General features: G+C 49.9%; 1 protein-coding gene across 4 annotated transcripts in view; it reads left to right on the top strand.

The window, feature by feature from the left end:
* Positions 1 to 14,943, top strand: part of EFHD1 (EF-hand domain family member D1) — a 50,634-nt gene that overhangs the window by 16,437 nt on the left and 19,254 nt on the right. For 3 of the 4 annotated variants that reach the window (XM_032753816.2, XM_058437193.1, XM_032753817.2), the window contains exon 2: positions 13,524 to 13,671. In XM_032753816.2, coding sequence (XP_032609707.1) covers positions 13,524 to 13,671 — 148 coding nt within the window. Of the gene's footprint in view, positions 1 to 7,660; positions 7,721 to 13,523; positions 13,672 to 14,943 lie in introns of those variants that run through there. The other variant, XM_058437186.1, reaches the window with a different exon arrangement.

Raw genomic sequence — 14,943 nt, 5'->3', positions numbered from 1 at the left:
CCCTGGTGGGGTTGGGATCGGAGTCACCTCGGGCCCTTTGGCGGATCTGGGGGCTTTCCCAGGCAGTGGGCACGCACAGCAGCAGATGGTCAAGCGGCCCACGCAGTCGCGCCTCGCTCCACCGCTCAGTGGTGGCCTCAACTAGTAGATGAGTTGAGAAGCCTTTTCCAGGAGACCTGGGGAGGCAGGCCTTATCCTCTGATAGGGCTGGGCCCTAAGAGTCACTCAGGAAGGGCTTTGTGGAGCGGCAGCACAGTGACCATGGCAGGTGGCGGGTTTGGGTTTTCCCCAGAAGGCTAAAGATGAGGCTGTCTGGGACAAGTTGGGTGTGGGCAGCTTGTTAGATGGAAGCCCTGGGAACTGTCTGCTTCCTCATGACCGCAGACAGGTGCTACTTTAAAAAAATAGCCTCCTCACCGATAGCTTACCTGGGCCCGTGTCCTGTGCAAGGGGACGATTTCCCTTGGGCCCCTTGACCACTCTGCAAGGCACACAAGGCTCATGGCACTCTCGGGTTACAGATGGGGCCAAGTCTCTCCCAAGAGGGTGGTGGGGCTGGTTTGGAATCATCCCAAGTGCCAGTGGAACCAGAGTCTCCCCCTAACAGAGTCTGGAGAATATAAAGATGAAAGGGACTGAGCGTGGTGATACATGCCTGGAGTTCCAGCCACCTGGGAGGATCGCCTGAGCCCAAGAGTTCTCGGCTTTCTGTACGCTGTGCCCATCGGGTGCCCACACTGAGCTCAGCATCAATACGGTGACTTCCCAAGAGGGGAGGCGGGGTTAGGGGGGATCACCAGGATGCCTAAAGAGGGGTGAACTGGCCCGGGTCAGAAGCAGCAGGTCAAAACTCCCGTGCTGGTCAGCAGTGGGATTGCTCCTGTGAATAGCCACTGCACTCCAGCCTGGGCAACATAGCCAGGCCCTATCTCTAAAAAGTAACAATAACAAAGATGAAAGGGACTGAGAAAATGGAAAATATGGGAAAAGGCCACAAGTCCACAAGGAAGCTCTAGGATGCAAACAGGGGTGCAGGGTCTTTTTATGGGTAGTTTTTCTTTACTATTCTGGGTTGCCTTTTTTTTCTTTTTTTTTTTTTTTAAGAAGGTGTTTCATTCTCGTTGTCCAGGCTGGAGTGCAGTGGCGCAATCTCGGCTCACTGCAATCTCCGCCTCCCAGGTCCAAGCGATTCTCCTGTCTCAGCTTCCTGAGTAGCTGGGATTACAGGCATGCGCCACCACACATGGCTAATTTTGTATTTTTAGTAGAGACAGGGTTTCACCATGTTGGCCAGGCTGGTCTCGAACTCCTGACCTCAGGTGATCCGCCCGCCTCAGCCTCCCAAAGTGCTGGGATTACAGGCATGAGCCACCGTGCCCAGTCACTTTTTTTTTTTTTTTTTTTTTAGACTGAGTTTCACTCTATCACCCAGGCTGGAGTGCAGTGGTGTGATCTTGGCTCATTGCAACCTCTGCCTCCCGGGTTCAAGCAATTCTTGTGCCTCAGCCTCCCAAGTAGCTGGGATTACAGGCGCCCACCACTATGCCTGGCTAATTTTTGTATTTTTAGTAGAGACGGGGTTTTACCATGTTGGCCGGGCTGATCTTGAACTCCTGACCTCAGGCAATCTGCCTGCCTCAGCCTCCCAAAGTGCTGGGATTACAGGTGTGAGCCACCACACCTGATCTATTTTGGATTGCCTTTAATTAAAATATATATGTATATGGATTAAAGTTTAAATTATAGGGAAAAAAAGAGCTAAGATGTTGGCAGAGAAGGAGCTGGGAGCTCAGGGGACTCTAATAAGCCTGACAGCATTTGAAAGATGTAGGTTATGGGGAGAAAAAGGAAAGATGGTGATCATTTGAAATAAGGAGGGAGGGATCCAGGTTTAGGCCAAGCTTGTGGGGAGAAAGCAGGCCCCGGTCAGTCGGGCCCAGGGCTGGGCCTCTGTGGGGCCTCACTGGGGCCAGGGCCTCCCTCCTGGACTGAGGTTCGTCCTCCCTCCCCAGGCCTCCCGCTTTCAGGTGCTCCGGGGCTGGGCATCTCTGCCCAGGGGAGGGGTGCCAGGCATGCTATTCTGTGGGGTTCCCTTTCGACATGGCTGGATTCCAAATTGCAAGGAATGTGATAGCATTTTCATGGAAGGAGAGGGAGCAACAGACCTTTCAAGAACGAGGAAAACAAATCCACCTGCATTTGCCTTTCCCAGAGGCTCAAAAGTTTGGTATAAGATCACCTGTTTACAGGTAGCCTTGTCTCAAGGGGCTTTCACACTGCAGTTGCTTGGAGAACCTTCTAGCAGGTTAAAGATAAGTGTTCTCCCTTCCCCCAGTGTGTTTGGCCCTGGACCCTACCTGGGAGGCTGAGCCCCTCACCCCCAGCTTCCTTCAGCCACACCTGCCTGTGCGATGAGCACGTTGAGGATTCTTCATCTTGTCTGTTTTCCTTTATCTTTTCAAATACCTAACTCCAATACAAACAATTAGCTGGGCGTGGTGGCAGGGTCCTGTAGTCCCACCTACTCAGGAGGCTGAGGCAAGAGAATCGCTTGAACCCCGAAGGCAGATGTAGTGAGCTGAGATTGCTCCACTGCACTCCAGCCTGGGCAACAGAGGGAGATTCCATCTCAAAAAAACAAACAAACAAAACAAATACCTAACTCCAGTTTCTGTCTTCGTGAACTGTTTTGGAGGGGCGACCTTGGCATTATGAGGACTGACCTGAAAATCAAGTCTCACTTCCCTAAAACCCAGCTCCTCTGGCCACATCACCCAGCCTGGGGCAGAGCTGCGGGTTAGGGGGTCAGGCTGGGGGTCCTCCTTGGGCCTGCTGATCTTGGGCTGATCGACCTTGGTGGGCCTGTTTCTCCATCAGCCAAACAGCACCACACCCCTCAGAGGAGCCTTGAAGGATTACATCAGATGACATTTATTTGAAGGGTATGGCTGGTGAGACTGTTTCTCTGAATGCGTGCAAGGCGGCAACATCAGCATTCCTCTTGGCCAACAATGAATTCCTTTGCATATGTCGGTAGCCACGGGACCATGCTTTGAGGCCAAAATCAGAATCCACAAATATTCAGAAACGTGACTCCTATCATTTCTGTCTACATCTGGAGACATAATTGCCAAATGTCTAACTCTCACAGTTACAACAGTGACCTGGAAATGGGGACACTGAGCACACACTGTGCCTTCTCTAGCCCCTTCCAAGTTCACGGGCACATCATTCCTACTATACTCGAAAGCTTAGCGTCTGCTTGAAACCCCGGGTTCATTCTGATCCCCAGGAATTCACTTACTTCAGTTTTCACCATCTATGAAGCGGGGCTACTAATAACCACTTCACAGCACTGCTGTGTTCAATGAGGTAATTTAGGACAGTGCCTGGCACTTCTAAGCTCTCAGGCAACCATAAAGGCAGGCGGCTGTGATTAATTCTTCACAGGACTGTTGTGAAGATCAAAAGGATCAGTACATGAGACAATGCCTTGTGAACTGCAAAGCCGACCAGTTTTAGTTACTACATGTTTGGAACCCTGTTGTGTGCAGTGCCCTATGTAGACATTAGGCATTTTGAGAGAAGCAAATAAAATAGATGATGAAGACGTGAGGTTTTTCCTCCCTGTCTTGCAAATCCAGGCCCTAAAGGAAGTGACTAGACAAACCCTCCAAGGGTCACTTTGAAGAGATAAAGATCGATTTCTGGTGTATATATCCTGGCTCCATAGGAGACAGGGTGCCACTGATGTGGTAGCTTTATTATTTTTTTCTTTTTATTATACTTTTTGTTTGTTTGGTTGGTTTTTTCTTTTTTTGAGACGGAGTTTCACACTTTTGCCCAGGCTAGAGTGAAGTGGTGCAATCTCGGCTCACTGTAACCTCTGTCCCCTGGGTTCAAGCGTTTCTCCTGCCTCAGCCTCCTGAGTAGCTAGGATTATAGCCGCCCACCACAACGCCCAGCTAATTTTTGTATTTTTATTGGAGACAGGGTGTTGCCATGTTGGCCAGGCTGGTCTCAAACTCCTGACCTCAGGTGATCCACCCACCTGGGCCTCCCAAAATGCTAGGATTACAGGCATGAGCCACCGTGCCCAGCTGGTTTTTTCTTTTTTCAAGATGGAATCTCACTCTGTCGCCCAGGCTGGAGTGCAGTGGCATGATCTTAGCTCACTGCAACCTCCGCCTCCCAGGTTCAAGCAATTCTGCTGCCTCAGCCTCTCCAGTAGCTGGGATTACAGGCATGCGCCACCAGGTCCAGCTAATTTTTGTATTTTTCGTAGAGATGGGGTTTCACCACATTGGCCAGGTGGTCTTCAACTCCTGACCTCAAGTGATCCGCCCACCTCAGCCTCCCAAAGTGCTGGGATTACGGGCATGAGCCACCGCTCCCGGCCTGTGGTAGCTTTAGAATCCTGCCAGGACTTAAATAAAGGGAACTTGGCTGATGCTTCCAGCAGGAACAAAAGAAAGCAGCCCTGCCTGAGCAGCTGGGATTGAAGGGGGTGGTTGGCTCAGGATTCCTTTCTCCCCTGCCCTTCTCCCCTCCACATTACATGGTCACATCTCCACACTCACTTTATTCCTGTGCCCAGCTGGTGCCTCTCAGCAGAACACCAATGGCCCTTTTCCTTCTATGGGACTTGCCCACTGGGCTAGTGGGCTTGTTTCCCGGCACATTCTCTCCAAAGGAATTGAACCAAATTGTCTTGCCCATTTAAAGAAGTTGGGGCCAGGCCCGGTGGCTCAGGCCTGTAATCCCAGCACTTTGGGAGACTGAGGCGGGCGGATCACCTGAGGTCAGGAGTTCGAGACCAGCCTGACCAACACGGAGAAACCCTGTCTCTACTAAAAATACAGAAATTAGGCGGGTGTGGTGGCAGGTGCCTGTAATCCCAGCTACTCGGGAGGCTGAGGCATGAGAATCACTTGAACCCAGGAGGCAGAAGTTGCAGTGAGCTGAGATCGCACCACTGCACTCCAGCCTGGGCGACAGCGAGACTCCGTCCCAAAAAAAAAAAAGAAGTTGGAATTCCTTCAATATTGCCCCAAGCTTGCCAAGGTCTTTTCTGACATATTTGACCTTTTTTGTTAGGCCTGGAGAATGTTGCAGGCTTTGGGGCCTGAAAGGAAGGTTTCCCAAGTCTTCTAAACTCCTTTCAGTTCGAACCCCAGAGGTAAAAGGATGACTTTTCTTTTCTTTCTTTCTTTTTTTTTTTTTGAGACAGAGTCTCACTCTGTCACCCAGGGTGGAGTGCAGTGGCACAATCTTGGCTCACTGCTACCTCCACCTTCAGGGTTCAAGCAATTCTCCTGCCTCAGCCTCCCGAGTAGCTGGGATTACAGGTGTGGGTATCCGCCACCCCACCTGGCTAGTTTTTCGTATTTTTAGTAGAGACAGGGTTTCGCCATGTTGGCCAGGCTGGTCTTGAGCTCCTGACCTCAGCTGACCCTCCCATCTCAGCCTCCCAAAGTGCTGGGATTACAGGCATGAGCCACCATGCCCTGCCAGAGTATGGCTTTTCTCACCCCCCTCCCTGTGTTGGGGAGAGCCTCTTGTCCCTCACATGTGACAGCCCCTCTGTGTCTGCGGGAGGCTGTGCTAGCTCCGGCTTATGTGGGCTGGGAAGCCGTCTCCCTGGTCCTTCCTCTCCCAGCTGAGGACAGATTCCTGCCTATTCCCTGACCTTTACTTATCCTCCCGTCTGCCCAGCCAGTTTATCTCCTGTTCCTGGGCGCTGCTGCCTTCTTACACCCAGACATTTCAGTTCCTCCCTTACTCGCTTCACTCTCCTTCCTTTCTGCTCACTCTTTGTTCATGTCCCAAATGATTCGCGTGTCATATGCACCACATTGATCAATCACTTCAGCCTTTTCTGCGAATTCTGTTGGAACGCGCTATGTATGCTGGGCAGTGAGCGGTGGGCAGAAGACATTTATCCAGAATCTTGGCACTGAAGGGACCTTAGTGGTCATGTTTTTCTTTTTTAAGAGATAGATCTCACTGTGTTGCCCAGGCTGGACTTGACCTGCTGGGCTCAAGCAGTCCTCCTGCCTCAGCCTCTGGAGTAGCTAGGATTACAGGTTCAAGCCACTGTACCTGCCCTTAGTGGTCGTTTAACTGGGCCACCCCTTCTAAGGCTGACTTGACCAGAGAAGTGCTTCTCAGAGGGTTTCCTTGAAAAACCACGTTGCCAAGGTGCGTCTTCTCAATGGAAAATCCTCAAATGCAGAGGACTGTGTGGTCAGATGAGTCTGTGCGCTGTTTCCCTCTTGTAAGTTTTGGACACATACAGAAGGCTCTGGAAAGTTCCACACTGAACCTGTTTACTTTGACTGGGACTCCGTGTAACAGACTGTCCCTCCCAGCCGGTTTGTGCAAGCTCTCTTTACTTCTCAGGTCTAGTTCCAGTTGGCCGTTTTGCCAGAAGGCACTTCCTTGCACTTAGCTGAAGCCTGTCTCACCCATTTCCATGCACAGAGCCCAGTTCTGGCAGCCTTTGGGCCCCTGGGCAACTCTGAAGGCAGCTCTTTGCCAAATCCCACTTGTTCCTTCCACCCCTGTCCTTGTGTGGGGTCTTTTTTATTTTTTCTGAGGCAGAGTCTTGCTCTGTCTCCCAGGCTGGAGTGCAGTGGCATGATCTTGGCTCACTGCAAGCTCCGCTTCCCGGGTTCACGCCATTCTCCTGCCTCAGCCTCCCGAGTAGCTGGGACTACAGGTGCCTGCCACCACACCCGGCTAATTTTTTGTATTTTTAGTAGAGACAGGGTTTCACCATGTTAGCCAGGATGGTCTCCATCTCCTGACCTCGTGATCCCACCAGCCTCGGCCTCCCAAAGTGCTGGGATTACAGGCGTGAGCTGCCGCGCCCAGCCTGTGTGGGGTCTTAAGTCCATTTGTCTTGGGTGCTTCCCACTGACCAGGCCCATGGCCTCCCTGAAGTGTGAGGTCTGCGTGGAGTGGGGCTGACCATGATGGGGTGGGTAGGACTGTGGCCCCTGCATTCGGGATTCAGGACCTTTTGTACTTGCCACTGTGATTTATTTTGCCCATGAGTTTTTTGGCAGCCTCCCTGACTCACTGTAGCATCCCAGTCCCCTGAAGGTGTGGTCACAGGTGCAAGTGAGCGCCATTTCTCTCAAAACCTGTGCTGGGGAAGTCGGTCTGTGGGGGTCTTAGTTTTAGGACCTTGCTTTTTTTTTTTTTTTTTTTTTTTTTAATTGTTTTGAGACAGGGTCTCACTCTGTCACCCAGGCTGGAGTGCAGTTGTGTGAACACGGCTCATTGCAGCCTCGACCTCCCAGGCTTGAAATGATCCCCCTGTCTCAGCCTTCTGAGGAGCTGGGACCACAGGCACATGTCACTATGCCTTGCTAATTTTTTTATATTTTTGAAGAGACAGGGTCTCACTATGTTGCTCAGGCTGGTCTTGAACTCCTAGGCTCAACCAATCCTCCCACTTCGGCCTCCCAAAGTGCTGGGATTGGAGGCATGCACCACCACTCCCAGCCAGTACCTTGCATTTTTTAAAAAATTGTGGTGAGATGTACATAATGTGAAATTTAGCAATTTTGTTTTGTTTGAGACAGGGTCGCATGCTGTCACCCAGGCTGGAGTGATCACAGCTCACTGTAGCCTCAAACTCTTGTGCTCAAGTGATCCTCCCCCCTCGGCCTCCCGAGTAGCTGGGACCACAGATGTGGGCCACCATACTCAGGTACTTTCTTAATTTTTGTGTAGAGATGAGGTCTTGTTTTGTTGCCCAGGCTGGTCTGAAACTCCTAGGCTCAAGTGATTCTCCTGCCTGGGCCTCCCAAAGTGCTGGGATAACAGGCATGACTGACTGCACCCAGCAAAATTCACCATTTTTAACCATTTTTAAGTATAGAGTTCAGTGGCAACAACATTGACATTATTATGCAACCATCACTGTCATCCATTTCCAGAATGTCTTCACCCTCCTAAACTGAAACTCTGTCCCCATTCAACACTGCCTCCTCATTCACCTCCCCGGCCCTTGACAGCCACCATTCTACTTCTGTCTCGATGATTTTGACTACTCTAGGGACCTGACAAGTGAATTCATACAATGAGGTGCCCTTTTTGTGACTGGCTTATTTCACTTGGCACAATGTCTTCAAGGTTCACCCATGTTGTAGCCTGTGAGCATGTGTCAGAGTTCACTTCCCTTTCATTGCCGAATGAAATTCCATTGTTTGTATAGATCACATTTTGTCAATGGGCATTTGGGTTGTTTCTACCTTTTGGTGATTGTGAATAATGCTGCTAAGAATACTAGTGTCAGCCGTGCGCGGTGGCTCACGCCTGTAATCCCTGCACTTTAGGAGGCCGAGGCAGGTGGATCACCTGAGGTCAGGAGTTCGAGACCAACCTGGTCAACATGATGAAAGCCTGTCTCTACTAAAAATACAAAAAATTAGCCGGCCGTGATGGTGGGCGCCTGTAATCCCAGCTACTCAGGAGGCCTGAGGCAGGAGAATCACTTGAACCCAGGAGGTGGAGGTTGCAGTGAGCTGAGATCGCGCCACTGCACTCCAGCCTGGGCAACAAGAGTGAAACTCCGTCCCAAAAAAAAAAAAAAAAAAAAAGAATACTAGTGTCCAGACATTCTTTGGATCCTATGGTAATTCTTTGTTTAGGACCTTGCATTTTTCTTTCTTTTTTTTTTTTTTTGAGACTGAGTTTCACTCTGTCACTCAGGCTGGAGTGCAGTGGCATGATCTCGGCTCACTGCAACCTCTGCCTCCTGGGTTCAACCGATTCTTCTGCCTCAGCCTCCTGAGTAGCTGAGATTACAGGCATGCGCCACCACGCCTGGCTCATTTTTTTGTATTTTTAGTAGAGATGGGGTTTCACCATGTTGGTTAGGCTGGTCTCGAACTCCTGACCTCAGATGATACACCCACCCTGGCCCCCCAAAGTGCTGGGATTATAGGCGTGAGCCACTGAGCCCGGCCAGGACCTTGCATTTTGCTTTGCTATATTTTATCTGTGGACATCACACCAGCTTGCTGAGATCTTTTGGGCCTAGATTCTGCCCCAACTTTGTGTCTGTCACCAGCAAATCTGAGAGTCAGCACCCTTTCCAGGTGGCTCTAACTAACAGCCAGTCTGCCTAATTGCATCCATACCTGTTTATCTTCCCCATAAGGGCCTGCTAGAGGGCATTGCTCACCCTGATTGGTGACATCAGGTCAGCTGTGGTTTTCCGTTAGCTCAACTTGACAGTAACGTTTCACAACTAAATAAGCATGTGACCCAGAATCCAATCTTGGGTATATACACAAGAAAATGGAAATATATGTCCAAACACTTGTATATGAACGTTCAAAGCAACACTATTCATAAGAGCCGAAAGGTGGAAACAACAAAATGTCCATCACCTGATGAGTGAAGAAATGAGGTATGGTATATTGATACAGTAGAATATTGTTGGGCTACAAAATGTCCACAAGAGGCAAATCCATAGAGATAGAAAGGCTAGTAGTTGCTAGGGGGTAGGGGTGGCAAGAGGAGAGTGGGGAATGACTGCTAATGAGTATCAGTTTCTTTTTAGGGTGATGCAAACGTTCTGGAATTACATGGTAATGATGTTGGCACAACCTGAATGTACTAAAAATTAATGCACTGTACAGTGAATTTTATGGTATGTGAATGATATCTCAATAAAGCTGTCTTTTAAAAAAAGCTTAAAAAACAGGTAAGTGAGGTCCATCCTCAAGTCATTTTCAGTGAACCCATGGAAATCGTTGCTTCCCTTCTTAAAGGGCTCACAAACCATCCTCTGGCAACACTAGATCCTGGGCTGGTGCGTCTGTGATTCACATACTCTGCCCACTTCTGGGAAACCCAGAAGCACCTTGCTTGTCTCCAGATCTGGAACACCTGTCTCATCCTTCACGGTTCCTTAAAGCCCACCAACAGCCATCCAGCGATCTTGTCTGTGTCCTTTAGTGCTTTGCAATGTAACTCTGCCCGCAAGGAGGCTGCACTGAGCACAGAGCTGCTTGAGTAAGAAGTAGCCAGCATACTGTTAAAGTGAGGGCATTGCGAAAAAAACACAAGAAATAAAAATAGAAGCACCCACCAGAGGAAGGTGGTGAATGCTAAGTCCAGGAGAAGGATGGACAGTGGGTGCTATTGGAGAGCTGAGGAGGAAGCGGGTGGCTCCCTGAGCTCCTGGGCACAGGAAGACCATAGAGGAGGGCAGGGAGGGGGTGGCTGGGTGGGAGGAATGGCACGAGTTGGCCGCTGTGGCTGGAAGGGAGCCTGTCAGGGATTCCTGGGCCTCCTCTCCAGCCTGACCTTGGGAGCCTTAACTACCGCCAGCCCACAGCACTAGATTCCTAGGTGCCCACAAGCTACATTTCTTGGTGGGTAGTGGTTGTTCTCAATAACGGTGGGTTTTTGTTACTGAGGCTGTGTTAGGGAGAATGCAGACGGGTAATGAGTGGATAAGTCAGTTCTCAAACAGCAATAAAGAAAAACCTGAGACTAACTAATTTCTGAGAAAAGTGGTTTAATTGGCTCATGCACAGTTCTACAAGCTGTACCGTAAGCATGGCAGCATGTGCTCGGCTTCTGGGGAGGCCTCAGGAAACTTACAACCATGGCAGAAGGTGAAGGGGGAGCAGTACTTCACATGGCCGGAGCAGGAGCAAGACAGAGCAAGCGGGGAAGTGCTGCACACTTTTGAACAACCAGATCTTGCAAGAACGAACTCACTATCACAAGAACAGCACCAAGGGGATGGTGCTGAACCGTTCATGAGAAATCCACCCCCATGATCCAACCGCCTCCCACCAAGTGCCACCTCCAACACTGGGGACTACAGTTCGACATGAGATTTGGTGGGGATACAGATCCAAACCAGATCAGTGAGGAAGCCTGATTTATTTAATTTTTAAATTTGTGTTATTTATTTATTTATTTTTTGAGATGAAGTCTCGCTCTGTCACCCAGGCTGGAGTGCAGTGGCATGATCTTGGCTCACCGCAATCTCTGCCTCCCGGGTTCATGCCATTCTCCTGCCTCAGCCTCCCAAGTAGCTGGGACTACAGGTGCCCACCACCACGCCTGGCCAATTTTTTGTATTTTTAGTAGAGACGGGGTTTCACCGTGTTAGCCAGGATGGTCTCGATCTTGCTCTTCTGACCTCGTGATCCACCCGCCTTGGCCTCCCAAAATACTGGGATTACAGGTGTGAGCCACTGCTCCAGGCCTCTTTATTTTTTTAAGAGATGGGGTCTTGCTACATTGCCCAGGTTGGATGCAATCAAACTCCTGGGCTCAAGCGACCATCCCACCCCAGTCTCCCGAGTAGCTGGGACTATGGGTGGGCATATGATACTATACCCAGCCTTATTTATTTAATTTTTTTAAAATTGTGGTAAAATGCACTTAACATAAAACTGACTAGGCCAGGTGCGGTGGCTCATGCTTGTAATCCCGACACTTTGGGAGGCCAAGGTGGGCGGATCACACGAGGTCAGGTGTTTGAGACCAGCCTGGCCAACATGGTGAAACTCCATCTCTACTAAAAATACAAAAATTAGCTGTGTATGGTGGCACACACTTGTAATCGTAGCTACTTGGGAGACTGAGGCAGGAGAATCGCTTAAACCCAGGAGGCAGAGGTTGCAGTGAGCCGAGATTGTGCCACTGCACTCCAGCCTGGGTGACAGAGCAAGACTCTGTCTCAAAAACAAAACAAAACAAAAAAACAAAAATTAGCTGGGTGTGGTGGCGCACACCTGTAATTCCAGCTACTTGGGAGGCTGAGGCACTAGAATCGCTTGAACTTGAGAGGCGGGGGTTGCAGTGAGCAGAGATCGTGCAGCTTCACTCCAGCCTGAGTGAAAGAGCATGACTGTCTCAAAAAAAAACAAAAACAAAAACACAAAACCTCTGACCACTTTAACCATGTAAGTAGATAGCGTTAAGTACATTCATATTATTGTGCTGCCGTCACCACCATCCATCGCCAGAACCTTTTTCTCATCTCAAGTTGAGATGAGAACACTAACTCCAGTGCCCCTCTCTCCTAGCCCCTGGCAACCAAGCATCCCTTTCTGTCTCTATGAATTTGACTACTGTAAGAACATTACAGAAGTGGAACCATACAGGATTTGCCTTTTTGTGGCTGGCTTGTTTCACTTAGCAGAATGCCCTCAAGGTTCACCCGTGTGTTAGCCTTCCCTTCCTTTTTATTGCTAAATAATATTCCCTTGTGTAAGCATACCATATTCCATTGTATGGATATACGGATATACCCCCCTTTTTTTTGAGACGGAGTCTCGCTCTGTCACCCAGCCTAGAGTGCAGTGGTGCGATCTTGGCTCACTGCAACCTCTGCCTCCCAGTAGCTCTCCCACCTCAGCCTCTCCAGTAGCTGGGATTACAGGCGTGCACCACCATGCCCAGCTAATTTTTGTATTTTTAGTAGAAACAGGGTTTCACCATGTTTGCCAGGCTGGTCTACGAACTCTTGACCTCACGTGATCCACCCGCCTCGGCCTCCTGAAGTGCTGGAATTACAGGCATGAGCCACCACGCCTGGCTAAATAGACCCCGTTTCGTTTCTCCTTTATCTGTCCGCGGACACTTGCATTGTTTCCACCTTTTGGCTCTTGTAAACTGATTTGTTTTTAGAGCAAGGGATTCATACCTGAGCAACAAGGGGTCTCTGGGTGGCGGGAAATGCTTGAAGGGAGGAGAGCCAGGGGGTCTGTGGAGAGATCCTGTAATGGGGGAAGTGGCTTGGAGGAAGCAGAGTCCAGAGGGCTAAAGATGGCTGGGCCAGGAGGGGACAACCTGGTCCCACCTGGTGAGGCTGGGTTGGTTTCCTGGCTGGGGGCTGGGAGGCCAGTCAGCAGAGGAGCGGCCCTGTTAGAGGACAGAGTCAGAGCCCTCTTGGCAGACACGGCTGTTCAGAGCTGGAGACAAGACGAGTGAACCAGAGGGGAATCATGAGCCAGAGTCACGGCCGCACACAGGGGTGGGAAGCAACTTCCCTGGCGCTGGGACGGAAAGGCTGGGCTGTTGGGAATGGCCGTGGGAGAGAACCAGTGGCAGTGACCACGAGGAGGCTCCTGGAATTGCCAGCCCTTCCCTGTGAACGTGCTGGGCGTCAGGGGCCAGCTCCTGCAACCCCTCCAGTGTCCAGCATTAGGAGGAGGTGCTCACTTGATGTTTGTTGACTGAAATTGGGGGAAATAAAGGTAAACAAGGCATGTTTCTCACCCTCCAGAAATTATAGTTTAGTTGAGGAGATAAAAGACATGAAAACCAACAGGTAGTACAAGATCCACTTTGAGTCATACAAAGCCCTGAGGCGCTCTGAGGAGAGAGGGGTTCCTCTGAAGCAGGTGACCCACATCGGCCTCGCAGAGCGGGAGGTATTTGAGTCATTTTTCAATGAATGAAGCCAAAGGAGTTACATGTTTGGGAGACTAACGAGTGTCCTTTCATCCCGGTCATGCATTCCTTTGACCTGGCAGGTATGACGCTGGGCGGGATGGCTTCATCGACCTGATGGAGCTGAAGCTGATGATGGAGAAACTGGGGGCCCCCCAGACCCACCTGGGCCTGAAGAGCATGATCAAGGAGGTGGATGAGGACTTCGATGGCAAGCTCAGCTTCCGGGAGGTACCTGCCTGCTGTGGCCCTGAGCCCCTGTGGGGTGCCCCTGAGAGGACCTTCAAGTGTACAGCCCCCTGGAGCACAAATGGGTTTGGCCTCTCCAGAGCGCTGTTTGCGTATCTAACCTGCAATTCCACTTTCAAAAATACGTTTTAGGAGACAGCTAACCCCAGTGCTGGCCTGGAAAAAGCAGCGTGGGTAGTAGTATAACCTCATTTGAGTAAAATATTAAGAAATTTGGAGGATGTTCACCAAAATATTCATAGTGGATATTTACAGGGGCGAAATTTTGGTGGTTTTATAATGTTATGCTTTTTTTTTTTTTTTTGAGACGGAGTCTCGCTCTGTCGCCCAGGCTGGAGTGCAGTGGCGCAATCTCGGCTCACTGCAAGCTCCGCCTTCTGGGTTCACGCCATTCTCCTGCCTCAGCCTCTCCGAGTAGCTGGGACTACAGGCGCCCGCCACCACGCCAGACTAATTTTTTGTATTTTTAGTAGAGACGGGGTTTCACTGTGGTCTCGATCTCCTGACCTCGTGATCCGCCCGCCTCGGCCTCCCAAAGTGCTGGGATTATAAGCATGAGCCACCGCGCCCAGCCAATGTTATGCTTTTTTATATATTAAAGCTTTTCATTTTTAAACGTATTTTTAAAATTTTTTATTTTTAATTGTTATGGATACATAATAGTTGTACGTATTTATGGGGGACATGTGATATATTTTATTTATTTTTATTATTTTTTTTTTTTTGAGACAGTCTCACTCTGTTGCCCAGGCTGGAGTGCAATGGTGTGATCTCAGCCCACCGCAACCTCCACCTCCTGAGTTCAAGCGATTCGTGCCTTAGCCTCCCAAGTAGCTGGGATTACAGTGTGCCACCAGGCCTGGCTAATTTTTGTATTTTTAGTAGAGATGGGGTTTCGCCATGTTGACCATGCTGGTCTCAAACTCCTGGCTTCAAGTGATCCTCCGCCTCAGCCTTCCAAAGTGCTGAGATTACAGGCGTGAGCCACCGAGCCCGGCCTACATGTGATATCTCGATATAAGCATACAATGTGTAATGACCAAGTCAGGGTAATCTGGGTATCCGTCACCTCCAGCATTTATCATTTCTTTGTGTTTGAAACATTCTATTCCTTTTAATTATTTTGAAATATACAATAATGCGTCTTCTTTGCTTATCACCCAGGCTGGAGTGCAGTGGCTCAGTCCTCAATCATGGCTCACTGCAGCCTTGACCTTCTAGTCTCCATTGATCCTCCCACCTCAGCCTCCTGAG

The sequence above is a fragment of the Hylobates moloch genome, unplaced genomic scaffold (assembly GCF_009828535.3).
Source record: "Hylobates moloch isolate HMO894 unplaced genomic scaffold, HMol_V3 SCAFFOLD_1, whole genome shotgun sequence".
In the NCBI taxonomy this organism is placed as follows: domain Eukaryota; kingdom Metazoa; phylum Chordata; class Mammalia; order Primates; family Hylobatidae; genus Hylobates; species Hylobates moloch.
This window is presented reverse-complemented; position numbering and strand designations above follow the sequence as displayed.